Genomic DNA, 20,200 nt, shown 5'->3' with positions numbered 1-20,200 from the left:
TCAAAGTCCCAAAGCTTGAATCTTTTTTAGATCTGAGCTTCGAATCCAGCAGGGCTTCGCCTCCAAAAAATCCAACCTTTGAACAAATGAACCACCTCTCCTATTTATAGGCCATCTTCACTGTGCCCGCGCACAAGTGGCCGACACACCGAGCCACCTCGAGGTGGCTCGGTTTCGGCCGAGCACCCTGAGGTGGCCGGCCACGAGCACTCAAGGTGGCTAGGCTTGGCGAGCCACCCATGGGTGGCTCGGCCTTGGCCGAGCCCCCCTTAGGCGTGGTTTTCCGTCGTTTTCCGTTTTCGGTTCAGTTCGTGATCCGGTTCTGTGGTTGATTTATCCGGACTTGAATCGTTGACCTGATTTGGCAGTAAATCCGATTCCTGCTTTGGCAGTAAATCCACTTCTGAGTTCGAGTCCGGAACTGATCTTGATTCGATCGTGATTCGTCCGAGTCTGCCCTTGGATGGATGACTCGTTGACTCCTCAACCCGTTAGCTTGATTCCGCACGCGAGTGGATCTATTCCGTTGTTTGCGTGCGATCCGTTAACCTTAATCCGCTTCGTCGCGTATCGCTTGGCTTCGGCTTTGTGGACTAACAATCGTGTCTGCATACGTCGCCCGATGGTCGGTTCGTCGAATCGGCGTTGTCGAGCTGTGTTAAGGGACCTATAGGCAGTTTTATATGCCTACACACTCCACCTAGTAGCCCTTTCCCTGGGGGCGGATAGAGGTAATCTTGCTGTAGCGCTCTGACGCTTTTGTTGTAGTTTTTTTTTCTTTTAAAAATACCCTTTCAGGTAGCTCAGAGTTCCGGAGAGCCGCAGGATGACGGAGTTCTTGCATAGTCGCCGTCCCGAGAGATTTATTAGAGGCTCCACTGTAGTTTTAAATTTTATTCAGAGTTTATTTCCATTTTGTAAAGGCAATGAGCCTTAGTTCGACTTTCTGTTTTGATTCATGTTGAGACATCGTATGTTATTTGTCACGCCCCGCTTCCCAAAATACCCAGGAATCGGAACGTGAACAAGCCCGCGACGTATTAGATTGAGAAGAAATATGCGCTATCATTTTTTTTCTTTTTCTTTTCTCTTCTTCTCAATCCAATACGCTAAGTGTCAAACATATAAATCTCAATCACAGGTCCCCGATCTCAATAGCAAGAATATAAAGACAATCCAGAATAAGAAATAAACATATCATCCATGATAAATCATCCCAGACATAAAAATATGGGTTAAACATACCCTTATTACAAAAATAGTCCAACTAGGATTAAAAATACATAGTCCATAAAAGAAGGTACTGTTAAAAATACTAGCTCCATCATCAACTAAGAAAAGTACGATAAAAGAGTTTTAATGTTCAACTACTACTATGGAGAAAACTACTACGCTTCAGCTGGTTCTTCTACTCCTTCTGTAAGACACCCCTGCTAAGAATCATCTGGCTTCTGTACGATTCCGAACTAAGCCTGTCCGTCTCCTAAATCTGACGTACACCCAGAAAATAAGAGTACGTCAGCGTGTGGAACACACGGCAAGATCCCCAAGGCAGGAACAAATACAATAATAGTAATGATAATATATGCGTGGTCAATGCTATAACAAAAATAGAAATAGAACATGTGATGATAGTAATAACGTTAGAGGCATGCAACTGGAATACTAATAATCAGAAGAATCCAAAAATCAACCAAGTAAGAAGATCATGCAGGTAGCGATCAAAAACCATCCAAGCAACAAGGTCATACAATAGATGGAATTAATACTTAAAAATCTACAACTCGAGACGTAGTACGTCGAGCGAAATAATCCAAACAAGGAAACCCTCATGTATATACCATATGTCTCAAATTATAGATAATTAAATACTAATCCCGATCTATGTATGAAAAGGAGTACAACCGGCCTATATCTCACAAGAATCATACTTAGCCATTCATATCCTCGGGTAACTGACTAATCGCAAATCACAAATATCCCAACTCCTCAGACCCACCCCAGAGTGAAACGATCCACTGGAGCGAGCCTGGAAAATAACCAACAACCACGATATACAATCACGATATCATCGATCCTCAGACCCACCCCAGAGTGAAACGATCCACTGGTGCGAGCCTGGAAAAATACATAAACATCCACATATCACTGCTCCTCAGACCCACCCAAGAGTGAAACAATCCACTGGTGCGAGCCTGGAAATAATCAACATCCACGATATCACCTGAACCAAGAATTTCCATCCCAATGCGAGCCTGGAAATAATCAACATCCACGATATCACCTGAACCAAGAATTTCCATCCCAACACTCATTGCTTTTCTAAGTCAACAAAACACAGGTATCTAGGTCTTGTACACGACACGCCAAGCCACTAAGGACATGAACTACTAAGGTTCTCAATCACAGCATGGAACAACCAGTAATTAAGACTAATAAAATAAAGATTATAAAACATGATTAGAGACTACGAACAATACGTTATACATGAACAGTATAAGAGGGGTCACAATTAGTAGTTATTATACACATGAAATGTCGATATTACTCCCAATAAAATCCTATGATTTGTCGGGTCGGGTCTCACCGCCCTTCGAGTTGACTTACGGCATCGACTCGAAGATCGGTCGTCACACTCCGTCTTTCGTGTCGACTCACACGTGTCGACACGTCAAGTCGGGTCGACTCAGGCACTGTCCAAATAATATTTTTCCTAACCATGTTATTCTTTTTCTGCATGAAAATATTATTTTCCTAGTTTATAAATTACCTTTAATTTATTTCTTTTTCAATAAAATTACGTAAATTCATATTTTAGCACCTCACTGGTCATTTTAAAATAATGTTCTAAAATATTTTTTTTTCCTCGAAACAATTTCTTTTTAATTATTATAAATTCTCTAAAATAAATCCATTATCAAATTAAATTCTTTTAACTTATAATAATTATTCTAAAAACACTATTTATCACATATCAATTATTCAGATCAATATTCTTCAGCAAACAACACACGCAGATAAATAAGTCACAAATATACTATGTAAAATAATTTATAACAGGTATAGAATTCAAATCTGAGCAAGAGGGATCTTGCCTCGGTACGTCGAACGAATCGACACTGACGACGCGGATCGGATCTGGCGCGGGGAGGCTACAGGGGCTGCCGGATGGCGGGATCTCAACACGGACAGCGGCTGGTCGGAGCTCAGAGAGAAGAGGCGGAGGCTAGAACTGAGATGGGGACGACGACGGACTGAGCGGGGCTGAGGGGGTGCTGTCGTGGGACTGGGGCGGCGACGGGGGCCTGTGGGGAACGAGCTCAGCGGTCGGACTGCCCAGCCGAACTCAGGTCGAGGGCCTGACTGCAACGCCACGATTGTCGAGATCTGATCGAGGAGAGGAAGATGGCGCTTAGTGGTCGATGGCTGCTGGAGGCGGGGCGTCAGATGGTCGTCGGCGGACGAGCGAGAGGTGGGCGGACTGGGCGAACTCGAGATGAGGGCAGTGGTGGAGAGGTCTGCAGGGTGAGGAGAGCCTGGCGGCGATGTTGGGGCTGCAGCGGCGGTGGTTCGCCACGGCGCTCGAGCGAGGGGGCGACGACGGTGCTGCGGGAGCAGGTGGCCGCAGGTCGACGAGGCGGCGGTGCGAGGTCCACGCGAGGCGAGACGGCGGTTACGACGTTGGGCGCTCGGGGTGCGCGTGCTGGGCAGACCGGCGCGCCGTTCGCCGGCTCGTCGGAGCGGCTGAGCTCGGGGCGGCTCTTGACGAAGGTTCGTTTGGCGTGGGGTGCATGCGCGTACTGGGGTTCGTGGGGTTTGAGGGAGTTGGTTGAGTTGTGGGGATGGAGATGAGAGAGAAGGGGAGGGTACGGTGATGGCTGTGATGAAAATAAGAAGACAGAGAGAGGATTGGAGAGAGAGAGAGAGAGAGAGAGAGAGAGAAAATTTTGGAATTTAAAAAGGAAAGAGTTTAAAAGTTGATTAGAAATTGATTTGGGAGGGATTAGGAATTGATTAGGGAGTGGTTATGGAAAGAATTCAAATGGGAGGAAAATAAGAGAGGGAAAAATTTCGAAAAATATTCCCAATCATATTAATAATTAATTAACAACCAAAAATCTTTTTATTAATATTTATATATTACTGTACTATGCTCAGGTTTACATCAAATATAACAAGGTCATTAATAATATTAGTCACCAATGATTATATATAAAAAAATCACTAAACCATAAATTAATATTTAGCAGAATTAATAAATACAAGACTATATATTTTATTATTTATTTATTTCGAAAACTCAAAAAATTCCAGAAAGTAGAAAAAATATTAATAAAATATAATATAATATTTTAAATACTAGAAAATTTGTTTAAATGCGTATCGAAAAATTACGGTTGTTACATTATTGCAGACTCCAAATGTATTTCAGTTTATTTTCAGTTGAGACATGATCTTATTTATGAGATATCATCCTCTTTATCATGTCTATTATTATCGTTCTACTTCTTTGCCTGTTTTGTACCTACGCTTTTATTTGACCCCACTAGAGGATATTACTGTGATTGGTGAAACTTGTTGTTGCACAGTGTGGGTGCATGACAGGTTTGACATCTCTGGGTTCACCTTGGACTGCAGCCATGAGTGAAAACAGGGGCGTCACAGTTGGTATCAGAGCTCTAGTTCCAGTATCCTTAGGATCATCCTGTGTCGAGTCGTGGAGCTAGGATAGAGTTTCTTAAGATTCATGTATAGAGTCCGTAAGGATTTCCTAGTATGAGTGAGGACGATATATGCATATATCTCAAAAATTAAAAAAAAAATTTATGACAACTATTTTATGTTGATTGAAGGTATTTGCGTGAATACTATGTGTTATGAATTCGTATTGTGATACGTTATATATATGTATTTTTGCTATCTCACTTACTATGAAAATTAAGCTCTCCTTTTGATATTATAAATATCGAAACGAGGATGTGGTCAGGGTAAAACTCGTACCTGGAGAGCTGGATATGCAGAGCCGAGCCACAGCAGACTCCACAGTATTTGATCGACTTCATGACGCCGTTAGCAGCAAGATCTTACAACAATCGAGGAGCAAGAAGTGTATCCATTTCCATCAGCAACACCACTTTTAAGAGATTCATCACCGATTGTACCCGTCGTGGAAGTAAAGATGAAATACCAATGAGTACACCACCACCACAATCAGTTGTTGATAGAGCCGCAGAGCAGGAGATTTAACTCTGAAAGGATAAGAAAAATATCAGACAGTATGAGCACCAAAATTTCAAGGCACACCAGTTTCAATTGCAACCTATAAGGGAAAGAGTATATGAAAGTTTCTTGAACATCGGCTAGGAACCAAGCAGAAGTCAAATATATATTCAGCATTGAGGACCATCGCTAGAGGATAGCAACAACATCCAGATTTTTAACGAGACAATAATTATCACCTATTTGGGAGAATTTAGGTCATTTCTTCATCAAACAATTAACGCTAGTCTAAGTGAAGCAGGGAGATATACCCATAGTGAAGGAAGAAATCAAAATCCAGAATAGTAACAATGACAATGGCAAGAGAACCATTACGGAAATCTAGAGAAACCTAACAACGGGAGAATGATTTTACCCTAGCAACAAGGACAAGATAAGAAAGGAGCACAATGTGATTAGAGAAGCCGGAGTAGCGCAGATATTCAGAGAAACATGTTACAATCACAATAAGGTCGAACAAATAGCAAAAAACTTATAACAGTTCACAGCAGGAAGCTAGCATGATAAAGGTCACAGTCGACAATCTCAGAGTCGTAATTTCGGCCAACAGTGAGGAAATAGAAGTACTACTTGTTAATCCGAAGATTTAGGGGCCAACAGGTCAGATTTGCATTATCCAGGAGATTTGCATTATCCAGCAAAGTCTATTCAGCTGTACCGCATGATCAGGGTACGAGCGAAGCTTTATTCGTGATTTCATTTTTAGTTCAGATCTAGTTTGATTTATGAAATTCGTTTATCTCTTATCCTTCGTACCTTTGTTGATGGGTGTCAGCTTGTGGCATTCTTTAGATTTTTCATTGTCAGTGCCTACCCCTCTAGGGGGTGTCTCTTCCATCTGTAGGAGATGTGTCATCAAACTAGATGAGTCTGAGTTAGACATCGAGTTGATCGTGTTGTCGATGTCAAATTTTTGGTACGAATTGGTTATCTTCCTACCATGATAGTATTGACTGCTTTGTGTAGACGGTTAATTTGCGAGCGTCCGATGGGTCCGAGATGATTATAGCAACCTCCTAGGGTAACCGTTTTGCGGAGTCATTTCTGGCGTACATCGAGGAGGTGATGTGATGGGATCAGGGTATTGATTTATTGGAGACTAGAGTTGTCTTAGAGTATCAGGATGTCTTTCAGTACATATCTGGATTACCTTCTGTGTGAGAGGTTGAGTTCTGTATTGAGTTACAACCAGGCACAGCACCGATATCCCATGCACCCTATCGCATGGCACCAGCTGAGATGAGGGAGCTTCAGACCCAGTTAGACGAGTTGTTAGCTCAGGGTTTTATTCATCGGAGTCATTCTCCGTGGGGAGCGCCAGTTCTCTTCGTGAAGAAGAAGGACGGCAGTATGCGTTTGTGTATTGATTATAAAGAGTTGAATAAGATCACTATCCGGAATAGGTAGCCATTACCTAGGATTTATGACTTGTTCGATCAGCTGCGCGAAGCGCATGTTTTGCGAAGGCTGATCTTCGTTTTGGGTTATTGTAGTTGCGAGTTCGGGAGAGGGATTTTCCCAAAGCCGTGTTTTCCTGATTCGATATGAATATTTTGAGTTTCTGGTCATACCATTTGGGTTGACTAATGCACCCGCTGTATTTATGGATTTGATGAACCAGGTTTTCCGTCCCTTCTTAGATCAGTTCGTGATAGTTTTTATCGACGACATCCTCATTTATTCGAGATCGGAGGTAGAGCACGAGCAGCATCTCCGGTTAGCTTTGCAGACTCTATAGGAGCATCAGTTATATGTCAGTTCAGCGAATGTGAGTTTTGACTTTCAGAAATCAGATTTCTCGGTCACGTCATCAGCAGAAAGGGCATAGCAATAGATCCGGCTAAGATTTCAGCAGTTCTTGATTTGGAATCCGCCGAAGACGAATATAGAGATTCATAGCTTTTTGGGTTTAGCCGGCTATTATTGGAAGTTTATCTAGGACTTCTCGAAGATTTCGACACCACTTACACGCCTTACGAAGAAGGGTGTATAGTTCATTTGGAGCATGGAGTACCAGAAGGTCTTTGATACCTTGAAGGCTAAATTGTCTACAGCGCCAGTTTTAACTATTCCGAGCAACGACAGGACATTTATGGTCTACACAAATACATCATTGGCAGAGTTAGGAGACGTTTTGATGCAGACTCAGAGAGTAGTAACATATGTCTCGCAGCAATTGAGAGTACATGAGCAGATCTATTTCCACTTATGACTTGGAGTTAGCAGCAGTGGTATTTGCACTGAAGTCATGGAGACTTTACTTATATGAAGTACAGTTTGAATTATTCACAGACATCAGAGTCTTAAGTATCTTTTATCTCAGAAGGAACTCAACCAGAGACAAAGGAGGTGAATTGAGTTTATCAAGGACTACGAGTCCGTGATTCAATATCATCTGGGGAAGGAAAATATCGTAGCAGATGACTTGAGTAAGAAACGTCGACATCGGGTTTTAGCTTAGAGGTGCTCGTTGTATTGAGATATTCTCACCCTTAGCCAGTGTGATTTTAGACATGCGATTGGTAGAACCAGTGCATTGTAGGGAGCTATGTCAATGCTGCCAGCTTGGAGTGTCAGAGTTGTCAGAACTTAGTTATAAAACTATTGAATTCAGATCCAAAAGGAGGAAATTTCCAAAGAGCCTAAGACTGATTGGACCATTGGAGCAGATGGAAGTCTACAGATGAAGGACGGGTTGGTTATGCCAGCCAATGCAGAGCTTAAGAGGGAGTCGCTAGATGAAGCACATCGTACTCGGTACACAGTACATCCAGAGACCCCTAAGATGTAAAAGGACCTAAAGAGACACACTTGGATGGAGTGATATGCGTAGGAAGATTTCAGAGTATGTAGATAAGTATCCTACCTGTCAGTGAGTAAAGGCGGAACATCAGAGACCGACAGGAACACATCAGCCTTTATCCATTTTGGAGTAGAAGTGGGCAAACATTTCTATGGACTTTATTGTAGGGTTATCGAAGTCGAAGAAAGAGAATGATTCGGTTTGGGGTGATAGTTGATAGACTGATAAAGTCAGCACATTTTATTCTAGGGAGGATATTTATTCAGGATTTTATTCTAGGGAGGATATTTATTCAGGAGACTATTCAACTTCGTGGAGTTCCAGATACGACAGTATTAAATTAAGACGGATTGTCAGACGGAAAGAGTAAATCAGATGTTGGAAAACAAGTTGCGGGCTTGTGTTATTTGACTTTCAAGGTAGCTGGGAGGATCATATTTCATTGATAGAGTTCGTTTAGAACAATAATTATCAAGTGAGAATCGATATGACCCCGTATGAAGTATCGTACAGGAGGTCTTACAGATCGCCTATATGTTGGGTAGAGCCGGAGAAGAGTTTAATGCTTGAGCCAGAGCTTATGAGACAGATTACTGAGGAAGTAACATTGACCAGAGATCGGATTCTAGCCGTTTAGAGTCGGCAAAAGAGCTATGCTAATAAGAGATGAAAACCCTTGGAGTTTCAGATTGGAGATTCGGTTAGGCTGAAGGTATCGCATGTGAAAGGTGTTTAGCAATTTGGGAGACAGAAAAAAAAGCTTACGCTGAGATACATTGGACCGTATCAGATTTTGGAGAGCATTGAAGCTGTGTCATACAGACTAGATCTTCTAGCATCGATGTCTAGTATACACAATGCATTTCATGTTTCTATGCTTAGGAAGCACTTTCATGATGTAGAGAAGCAGCGAATGATGAACGCACTGAAGATTTAGCTTTAGAATGATCTGACTATGATTGAAATCCAAGTTTGTATGCTTACTAGAGAAGACAAGAAATTTAGAAATAGGATGTTTTCCCTTTGTGACAATTCAGCGAAACCGAAAAGGAGTTGAGGAGGTTTCTTGGGAACGCGAGGAGGGTATACATCGCGACTACCCACACCTATTTGATCTAGTAAATTAAATTTTTGTATGATTTGTTTATGGCTTATGGTTGCATGTATGGCGATGTTTATACTTAACACTAAAATGAGAGTATTACCACTTATCTCCTAAGTACTTGGAACATATGGTATATATATGAGGGGTTCCTTGTTTGGATTTTTCGCTCGATGTACTTGTTCTATTTAGTTAGGTGTTAAGTGGGGGTATTTATATTTTAGATGGTTAAGTGTAGACATCGAAGATGATTTTCTGGAGCGTAAATATGTTATGTCGCGCGACTTCCTGTACCTATTGAGGAAGTGGATTAATTTATGTGTGCGATTATTTGTGTAGTTATATTTAGATTTAACGTTAGAATAAGGATATTTCACTTAATTCTTAATCTTTTGGATCACATGGTATATATATGGGGGGTTCTTTGTTTGGATTTTTTGCCCAACGTACTAGTTCCATTCGATTAAGGGTTGAGTGGGAATATAGTCATCCTGGATTGTTAAATATAAATATCCCTATATGCTTATCAAGAGTAAATATTCTAAGATGTTTATATTTGTGGGTTAAATTAGACCCTCTACGTGCTTTTCTAGTACTATTATTTGTTTAAGTATGATTTCTGAATTTCGAGGACGAAATTCTTTTAAGGGGGAAGAATGTAAAACCCCAAAAATTTGAATATTTTGTGATAAATAATAACAAATATGTTATATATTTATAAATAACATATTATGATGTTTGAGTATGCTAGGAATTGGTTTGAGATCAATTCAATGTATATATGTATATATATAAGAGCAAATGCACAATTCATGCTCGATGTATAAATCTGGAAATTTATGACTAGCGGAGATATTTTATATTTTTCTCATAGATGTAGTTGAAATTTGGAAAAACTTAAAAGACAAACGTTATAGGTATCTTCAAGATCTTTTCAACAAATCTTAGATAACTTCATTCTGAAATTGGATATGAAAGTTATGACCAAAATACCGAAGGTTATTTTCCTAGTCAGATTAGGATTCCTGGTTCGGGGCAAACGGGTTTATTTCGGGTTTGCATATATATAAACATGTGTTTTCATGAAAATTAACATCCTTACATCAGAGTTTCAAACCCTAGCAGCCCCTCTTCCTCTCTCTGAATCCCTAGCCCTAAAGTTGAGAATTTTGAGAGCTTTGTGAAGCAAATATCGACACGAGGGCGAGATCATCAATGTGTAGCAAGGGGAAAACGGCTTGGTTGCACTTATTTTTTGTTACTGGTTATTTCAGAAGCTTAGAACGACATCTAAGGCAAGATTATCTTCATCCAAACCCTTTCTCATAGTTAAATAACTAGTTAGATGTTTAATATGATGTTGAATATGTGTTTTCATGCTTGAATCTTAACATGATGTGATAAAAGTTAAATTTTTGATGTTAAAACATAAACCAATACTATATTAGTAATTTTTTTCTTGCTGTTTATGATAGTATCATGATCATGATCATTAGAATTTTTCATAATTTTATTTATATATGAGAAATTTAAGAGATGTACTAAATAAATATTTTCTGCAGAAAACTGGAGCAATTGTATCATGTTTAACTGAGATTTAAAAATAGAAATTAAACTCCAAATTTAACCAAACTAGTGTCAAATGAAATATATATGTATCTATCTTCTAAAACAGAAGACTAATCTTAAAAATCATTTGTATAGAGAAAGATATGAACTTTTTACTAACAACATGTCCTGTAGAAAAATGGCTGCATATATATAATATTTAAATAGAGATTTGGGATAACAAATAAACTCCAAACTGAACCAAACTTTTGTCATTTGAGAGATGTATGAATCTAGGTTTCAAAACAGAAAACCATTCTTAAAAAGAGTTTGTATATAGAAAGATATGTTATATTTACTAATAACATGTCCTGCAGAAAAATGGATGCACATATATAATGTATAACTAGAGATTTGGGATAACATATAAACTCCAAACTAAACCAAACTTATGTCATTTGAAAGATGTATGAATATAGTTTTCAAAACAGAAAACTATTTGTAAAAATAGTTTTCCTAGAGAAAGATATACTTGTTTTACTAACAGATGTCATGTCTGTTTTTCCTGCTTGTTTTGTGGAGCTATGTTGCGCCGTTTTGAGGTGCGTTCGCGGAGTTTTGAGCCGCTTGATGTTATACGTATAGTCATGAATATGTTATATTATACATTTAAGAATCCCAAGGGGATTATGATGAATTTTGATTTGATCATATTTGAATTAGATATAGTTCATATACATGTTGGATGTCGTTGATGAGAACAGCTTAGTACTATATGGGATAGTACGAGATATATACGGTTTATACATGAGGTAACTATCATTGATGAGCATATCTTAGTATTATATGGGATAGTGCATCGTCATGCCAGAGGTACAAAGATTTATATGAGGTGGATATCGTTGATGAGCTCAGTTCAGTACTACATGAGGTAGTGCGTCGATATTCCATATGTACAGGCTATTGAGTCGGATTTTAGGAGGCTTGATCTAGCTGTCCGTCCCGCACTAGGGTGCGATGAGGCTCGTGAGCCGTATTTCTAGGATGTCTATTTTGTAGTCCGTCCCGCACTCATGTTACGCATTAAGATCGCGATGAGACTAATGAGCCGTGTACACAGTTCAGTATACCTACAGGATAGTCCGTTGCACTGAGACAATTACTTGATAGCCTAAGTATGGTAGATGCCGATTATGAATACGACCTATCATTGAACTATATGACTGAGATACGTTACTTTTGAAAGTATACAAAATTATGTGTTGGTATTTTATTTTATCTCTCCAGTGATTGTGGAAGATATTATAAATACGATGTGTTGATATCTTGTTTCTTTTACTATCTTTTTTTTTTCTTCTTAGTTGGGATCAATGATTAGAGATTCACAATTTGAGACTTATGGTATATACATGAGGCTTTCCTTATTTGGATTATTTCGCTCGACGTACCAGTCTCGTGTTATGGATTTCTAATTGTTGGTTTCATTAGATTGTCTTTTCTTAGTTCGGTATTAATGTTTAGATATCTACAATTTGAGACTTATGGTATATACATGAGGGTTTCCTTGTTTGGATTATTTCGCTCAACGTACTATGTCTCGTGTTGTAGGTTTCTAAATATTAATCCTACTTAGATACGGAAAAAATGAATCTAGGTAGACTATGCTTAATAGATAGAGCATTCACTCCACCTAGTAGCCCTTTCCCTGGGGGCGGATGGAGGTAATCTTGCTGTAGCACTCTGACGCTCTTGTTGTTGTTTCTTTTTCTTTTAAAAATACCCTTTCAGGTAGCTCGGAGTTCTGGAGAGCCGTAGGATGACGGAGTTCTTGCATTGTCGCCGTCCCGAGAGATTTATTAGAGGCTCCACTGTAGTTTTAAATTTTATTCAGAGTTTATTTCCATTTTGTAAAGGCAATGAGCCTTAATTCGACTTTCCGTTTTGATTCATGTTGAGACATCGTATGTTATTGCAGACTCTAAATGTATTTCAGTTTATTTTAAGTTGAGACATGATCTTATTTATGAGATATCATCCTCTTTATCATGTCTATTATTGTCGTTCTACTTCTTTGCCTGTTTTGTACCTACGCTTTTATTTGACCCCACTAGAGGATATTACTATAATTGGTGAAACTTGTTGTTGTACAGTGTGAGTGCATGGCAGGTTTGATATCTCTGGGTTCACCTTGGACTGCAGCCATGAGTGAAAACAGGGGCATCACAAGAACCCAACTCTGCATTCCAGATCCAAATGCAGAGTTCATTCATGCATCTCAGACTCTTAAAGCGGTGCAGCCACTGCGTTTTGAGCCAATTAGAAATGCCCAACTCTGCATTTCAGGTCTAAAACATAGAGTTCAGATCCAGAATACTATTTTCGACATTTGACTCGTTCAAGCTCGAGCTGAACGGTTCCAGAAATCGTTTTCCCCCACGATTGGAGGGATTTCCGCCCTACTTAAGAGTGGATTAAGGGGGAAGTTACACCCCTTAATCCCCCTATAAATATGGACAAACTCAACTGAGTTAAGGGCTCTCTTTTTGGATCGCTGGCTTTTTGACAGATAGGATCTTGGCAATCATCTTTTTGATCTGGAGATCATCTTTCGGATCTACTTCTTGGGATCTTCGATCTAGAATTTTGGAGATCAAAAGGCTCTCTCTCTTTTTCTAGATCGGAATTCTTAGAGATCAGCACAAGACTTCTTGGCAGAAGAAGGAACTCGGTAATCTTCAGATCCTCGGAGTTATTCTTGGAGCTTTCATCAAACTTGGCTTACAAACCAATTTTGGTTAAATCAATCAACTCTTCCATAGAGTTATAACTCGCTCAGAGTTCCCTAACTCGTTAAGAGTTTCAAACTTTCTCTGCAAGTTCTTCTAAACCCGTTCAGAGTTCTAAAACTTGCTTTGCAAGTTCTCCACAACATGAAATTATAAGGAGAAGACATCGTTCTAGTGAAGCAAAACGTCGGATCGTCAACGGAAAGCAAGCTCGACGCGAGCATTCGAGGGAGACATTCCATCGCCATCGTGAAGAACCCAGAATTAAACAAAAAGGAGGATATCCGTCGATTCTCTTCTCTTTTGTAATCAGGAAATTCGAATTGTAATTAAGTTTGAGAGAGTTGTAAACATTCTTTTTCTAAGCAGTTAGAGATAATAAAATCAAACACAATTCTTTCATTTTTATTTCATAAATTTTCCACCAAACAAAAGATTATCTTTTGTTTGTAGTCGGATCGTCAACGGAAAGCAAGCTCGACGCGAGCATTCGAGGGAGACATTCCATCGCCATCGTGAAGAACCCAGAATTAAACAAAAAGGAGGATATCCGTCGATTCTCTTCTCTTTTGTAATCAGGAAATTCGAATTGTAATTAAGTTTGAGAGAGTTGTAAACATTCTTTTTCTAAGAAGTTAGAGAGAATAAAATCAAATATGATTCTTTCATTATTTTCTTATTACAAAATTTCCAACAAACACTAAGGCCCACTCAAAGACCTTCAAATATATATTGTAGCTGCAAAGGTTTGAACTCCTAACCTCCTCTCTAAATTCTCAAGCTTTACCACTAGACCAAGTAGCCTAAAGTATTTATGTTAGTTCTACTTAAAGTTAGCTTTAACATGAATTATAACTAACATGAAATACGTTAGAACTAACATTAAATAACTTAGAACTAACATGAGTTAGTGCTCATGATAGAGTTTAAAAAAGAGGGAAATTTCTCTCCATTTTTTCCATCAGATCACATTAATGGACGCGACTTTCTATATTTTTGGGGACCAGGCGTTTGGGGAAGATAAATGGAGGGGCAATTTTAGATTTTTTTTCCAAAATACAATCTTTTTTTTTGTACTACTGACATGAAGGGGCCTTGAAATATTAAATAGTACTTTTTGGGGAATCACATGGGCTAAAATATAAGAGGCCTGATCACATGAAGTCCCTAATTTTGGGGCCTCGACACAATTTTCCCTTTCTTTTTTATATATTTTTCCCTTTTTCCTTTTTTTTTTTTGAGAGCAACTAGACATCAAAGCTTGAATTGTTTCTTGAATTTGAGTAAATATCAGATGCAATTTATGCTTACGTATAGAACTTGTTGATGTTGGAAAGTTAATTTGTGGCTTAGAAAAGATAAAGATGACTTTGGGGGTCCCTTAATCTCCTTTGATGGCTAGTCATTCCTGGAGAAACTCTTAAGCTGTGATTTCCTACACAAGCCTCGAATGTTATTTCCTTCAGTGTGCCCTCAGATGCTCGAATTAGTAACTGATCTGACTAATATTAAGAGCAAAATATAGTATAGTCTTCTTGAGTTTTGGGTATAAAATTACATACCTTATGATGGTGGAAGTTACCATTATTTATAGAGGATTTATGAGAGCACATTAATAATTGGGCCGGGTTCATGTAGTCATGGACCAGACCAGGCTTTCTACGTGTCGGCAATTAGTCGGATGAGTCACCCTTATAATAGTGATAAGGCTGCTGAAATACTAATGTGGTGAGAGCAACATTGAATTCTCTGGCTCGAGAGGTCATAATGACTGATATTGCATTAATAGCGATGGCGAAAGGGTGGTGAAGCATGGGCATTGACAGGTCATGCATTAAATGCAATGTGATGAAGTTGATAGGTTGTTCCACTATTCATGATGCTTAATGTCGAACCTGAGTGCGGAACATGTTTCATCTCGGATGCGGGCGTTTAGGAAATCTCAGCTTAATTAAGCCTTTTGTCTCAAATTTGGTCCGTGAGATAGGTCGGCTGACTCTACACTAGCGCTATATGTGAGTAAGCTAGATAGTCTTTACACGTGGCCGCTTCTCAAGGTTACATTAGGCTTAGAAACTTTTACGGTATAAAGTTGGCCCCTTTACACTCAAACTTGGAAAGCCGAGTTCAGTAGAAAATAAACCGTTTAGTGCTTCATGGATCTAGACCATCCTTATCAGTAGGCAGCTGTGATCTGATGTTTCTAACATCAATAGAGATCGTGTAGTAGCTTTGATAGAGTGACACTTTGTTTGACGAGACATCACTTTGGTTTTTGAAAACCGTCAGTGTCATAAATCATGTTAATCGCCCCTTTTGCACCACGTGTCAGCTCCTTCCACTTGTATGTATTAGCTCCTTGCATTTTATTTCTACTCTGCAAACCCTTGGAAATTTTCCATTTTCATCGACGAAGTCCATCTTCTTTTCCTCCAAACAGTTTTTTTTATTCTCTGGTCATTCTTCTTAACTATTCTAATGGCTTCCAGCACTCAGTCCACACAATAAGGCTAGAATTGATTTTCTGTGATAGTATAAATTGAAGGTGCTTATGAGCTGCTTGGACAAGTACATCCAAGACTATGACATCCCTAGCGTTTCTACACTATTAGCTCCATCGAGGAAATAGCATGTCTATCATTATAGCAGCAGTTTAACGCCGATATACTGGCACCACCTCAACTATGGTCTTCATCTACCATTGCACCTATCTTCAATAGATTTTTAGACCTCTATAGGTTTTGCCAGAATAGTTGATACTGAACTCGATTGCTTTTTTTGTTGCCTTCCTTGTCATCTACCACCGAGCAAATGTTTAGCCCAAGTTGGATATTTTGGGCCATATTGTTTGCACTATGATTGCCAAGAAAGAGGGTCATTTTTACTTGTAGACAATCGGTGGTTACCGACTGGTTTCCAACATTCCTAAGACCAACAAGGAGTGGAGGGAGAAGTTTTCTTCATCCTTGATGCTGGCCCTATTCCGCCTTGCCCTATGTGGCCAGAAGTCAAGAAGGATGGTCTAAGGCAAAGAAGCTCTAGGATGTGGAGGTGCGGAGCTTGGAGAGGATCCAAGCCTTCAATGGATCTTGGCATTGGGAGAATATGTTTGACAATGCTATTCTTCGAGATGTTAGCATATCCCTTATCCCTGCCACTAAAAGGGATCGGGCTCGAGCTGTAGTTCTGGCAGTCGTCGAGCAACCTGCGGAGGGTTCTCAGGCTGGCTCTCCTACTTTGCCTCAAAAGTGTCTTCATCTGAGCTAGAGACAAAGGAGTTCTAGATGTTATGCTGGCAGCCCGCAAATGAGATCGAGGCCAACTTTTGCTAAGATTGAGGGGTCTAAGAGGAAGAAGAGGAAGATGGCTTCTAAGGGTCATCGTCGAGGAGCTTTTTTCTCTAAGAGATGAGATAGCTAAGGCTGCACCCGTGTAGGTTGAGGCTGCACCCACACAAGCTAGTGGGGTTTTGCCCTACAAACTTTCCAAACTCTAGTCAACAGTATCGAGGTGGAGGCTGATTCTTTACATTCAGTACCTAAATAGGAGGCCGGAGGAGAATACAATTCTATCATGGAGCTGACAGGAGGGTGATTCTTTGCATTCAGTACCTAAATAGGAGGCCAGAGGAGAATACAATTCTATCATGGAGCTGACAGGAGGCGAGATGCCAATTAGGGTCAGAGCCGAAGGAGGACCGCCGGACAAACTAGGAGTGAGTCTTTTAGGAGACCCTGAAAAGAGTCGGTCATTGAAGAGTTGGTCAGTAAATTCAGGAGCTAGTTGTTTGAGGAGCATTTGGGTCTCCCAACTACTATGTAGGAGTATCGGTATAAGTTTCCCTTCACCAATCACATGGACAAACTTCCCCCTTGCACTTAGGAGAGGATCCACGTGATGTTAATGGGGCCTAAAAAGTCTCGTCCATGCAATGAGAAGGAGCTATCGGAGGAGCGTCTCTTTGTTCCCAAGCATCGAATGGACTAGAGAAGGTCGGTCTTGGAAATCGGAGCTAATCAAGCAAAAGATGTTGAACAGTTCCTTCTGCTGCAAGATGAGGCATTGCTGAGCAAGACTCCCAACATTAGCCTCCACCAGGCTCTCAAGAGTTCTCATCTGGGGGCTCTCTTGTATTTTGAATTATTCTGCCAGCTTGAAATATATCAAGAACTCTTCCACAAGCTCCAAGCCAAGCTAGAGGTGCACATGGATGCTCGAGAGGTGGTCCAACTATTGACTGATTTGAAGGGGGGTGAGCTTAACGAACTCAAGAGAAGTCAGGCCATGATTGAGTGTGAGTTTGACAATAAGGATGAGGACCTTAAGACAGCTATCGAAGATTCCAAGAAATGAGTGACCCATCTTGCATAAGCTCAAGAGAAGATAAAGGGCCTTAAATAGTATCTCAGCCACTTGCACCATGATATAGGTCTTGCCAAGGAGAAGATTGTGTATCTTCAATTAGAAGTTCTTGCCGATAGGAGGGAGAGCATTGATGCTTTTGAGAGGGCCCGTGTGGCTTGTCTTGACAAGAAAGAGCTAAAGGCTAGGTTGAAGGAGAATGCGGCTCTCTAGGAGACTCTTCGACAGGAGATTGCCTAAGCGGCTCACAAGGCTGAGCAATAGCACAACTCTCCTTACCCGGGTCTAGGAGATCGAGGTCTAAGTAGTTCATCTGGAGTTGAGTTCCCTTGAGATGGAGATATCTTAGAAATATCATGGTGATACTCTCAGCAAAGTTGAGGTGGTCCTCACCTGTAAGGTGGAGTTCGATGATCTAAAGGCATAACTCCCTCCCGAGCTCTTGCTAAAGGAAGACTGATTCATATATCCCTCCCAAGTGGCTAACTGCCTCGATATCCTCAAGATGCTCGAGGTGCAAGATGGTTAGGGATAGTGAAGGAGGATGAGGAGGCCGATGGGTGATCGAACAAAGATGTGGGTGAAGGCTCTAATGACAGAGCCAACTCATCCTCTTTGTCCAACCAACAACGTCCTCCTCCTTCAGATGCTCCCGTCTCGGGTTTGCCCACGGTTCTTGCTATAGATTTTGCTACTTAAGAGGATTATCTTTTTGTTTCTTTATTTTATTAGCGTCGATTCTTTATAAAAAAAGTCCCCATAAAACTCTCATGAATGAGTGAAAGACTTAATTTTATTGACTCATTCTTTTTGCACTTAGTTACGAGTTGTTTCTTATCTGTGCTTTGTTTTTCAAATGTTTTCGAAAGAGTCTGTGAGAATCGATATGCGAGTATTCTTATTTTTTGAATAAATTGGTGAAGACTGAGTGATGTATTGGGTTGATATTTGAAAAATGAGATCAAGGATTTTGAATGTCTTTAACAAGCCAATGAGAACTAAGTCGCTAAGTCTTTATGCTGTGTTTTGGGTTTATACTTGAAAACCGGCAGCAAGGACTTTGAATGGTTCTGATGAATTGATGGGAACCGATTTTCCATGGCTCTGAGCCATGCATTGGGTTTACACTTGAAAACCGATATCAAGGTCTTGGTTTGTTCCTTGGGTTCACTCTGAAAATACATCAAGGGCTTAGGAAGCCTCAGTCGAGTCGATGAAGATTGAGTTGTAAGGACTTTGTGTCTGTGCCTTGGTTTTACTCATGAGAATGATACCAAAACTCTCGGTTCGTGTCTTGGACTTACTCTGAAAGATACCAAGGCTTAGGAGTCCTTGACATAGTCGATGAAGATCGAGTTGTAATAACTCTGTGCTTGTGCCTTGGTTTTACTCGTGAGAATGATATCAAGGTCTTATAAGTTTGTGCCTTGGGTTTACTCTAAAATGACACCAATGGCTTAGGAGGCCTTGGCTGAGCCAATTAAGATCGAGTTGTACAGACTCTGTGTTTGTGCTTAGTTTTACTCATGAGAATGATACCAAGGTTTAGGTTCATGCCTTGTGTTTACTCTAAAAAGACACCAAGGGCTTAGGAGGCCTCAGATGAGTCGATGAAGATCAAGCTTCAAGGACTTTGTGTCTATGTTTTGGTTTTACTCGTGAGAACGATTCCAAGACCTTGGTTCATGACTTGAGTTTACTCTAAAAAAACATCAAGGGCTTAGGAGGCCTTGGTCGATCCGATAAAGATCGAGTTGCAAGGAATCCATGCCTGAGCCTTGGTTTTACTGATGAGAGAAATACTAAGGTCTTGGCTTGTGCCTTTGGCTTACTCTGAAATTTGTGCCTCTAACAAGTTGGTGATGACCGATTTTGTTGGGGCTGCACTCAGATTAGCGAAAAGGCAAAGCATTTTTTACTTTTAAATAGGTCTTATAGTGACATTTCCTGGAATTGTTTCTTGAAATTTTTTTCATTTTGAGGATGTTTTAAGACCTTTTCTTCTTAGCTTCGTGCCCCATACGTGCTCTTGTGAAGTCCTTTAATAATAGCACAAGGTTCCTTCGAGACACGTCTACCATGGAAAGGGCTTGGCTATTGTGATGTCTGTCAGTGGACTGAGGTTTGATGGCTTACGATCAACGCGTTCACTTTTTTTTACTTTGCTAGTGGGGTGGACTTCATTTCGCTGACTCAAAATCATTGGCTTCTTCATCAGAGTGACATAATCTCAGAGCGGTCGTGATGATTTCTACTAGGATAACTGCTCCCACTCCATGTGCTATCCTGGGTGGGTCTTTCCCCTAGAAGTTTTATGGG

At 40.2% G+C, this 20,200-nt stretch overlaps 1 protein-coding gene across 1 annotated transcript in view; it reads left to right on the top strand.

Moving 5' to 3' along the window:
• LOC109823204 (solute carrier family 35 member F1-like) overlaps positions 1–18,094 on the top strand; it is a 37,641-nt gene extending 19,547 nt beyond the window's left edge. The window contains exons 7-8 of the mRNA XM_020389490.1: positions 17,672–17,813; positions 17,949–18,094. Coding sequence (XP_020245079.1) covers positions 17,672–17,813; positions 17,949–18,094 — 288 coding nt within the window. The remainder of the gene's footprint in view (positions 1–17,671; positions 17,814–17,948) is intronic.

The sequence above is a fragment of the Asparagus officinalis genome, chromosome 9, assembly GCF_001876935.1.
Source record: "Asparagus officinalis chromosome 9, Aspof.V1, whole genome shotgun sequence".
Classification (NCBI taxonomy): domain Eukaryota; kingdom Viridiplantae; phylum Streptophyta; class Magnoliopsida; order Asparagales; family Asparagaceae; genus Asparagus; species Asparagus officinalis.
Note: the sequence above shows the minus strand (reverse complement) of the source record. Positions and strands in the feature narration are given on the sequence as shown.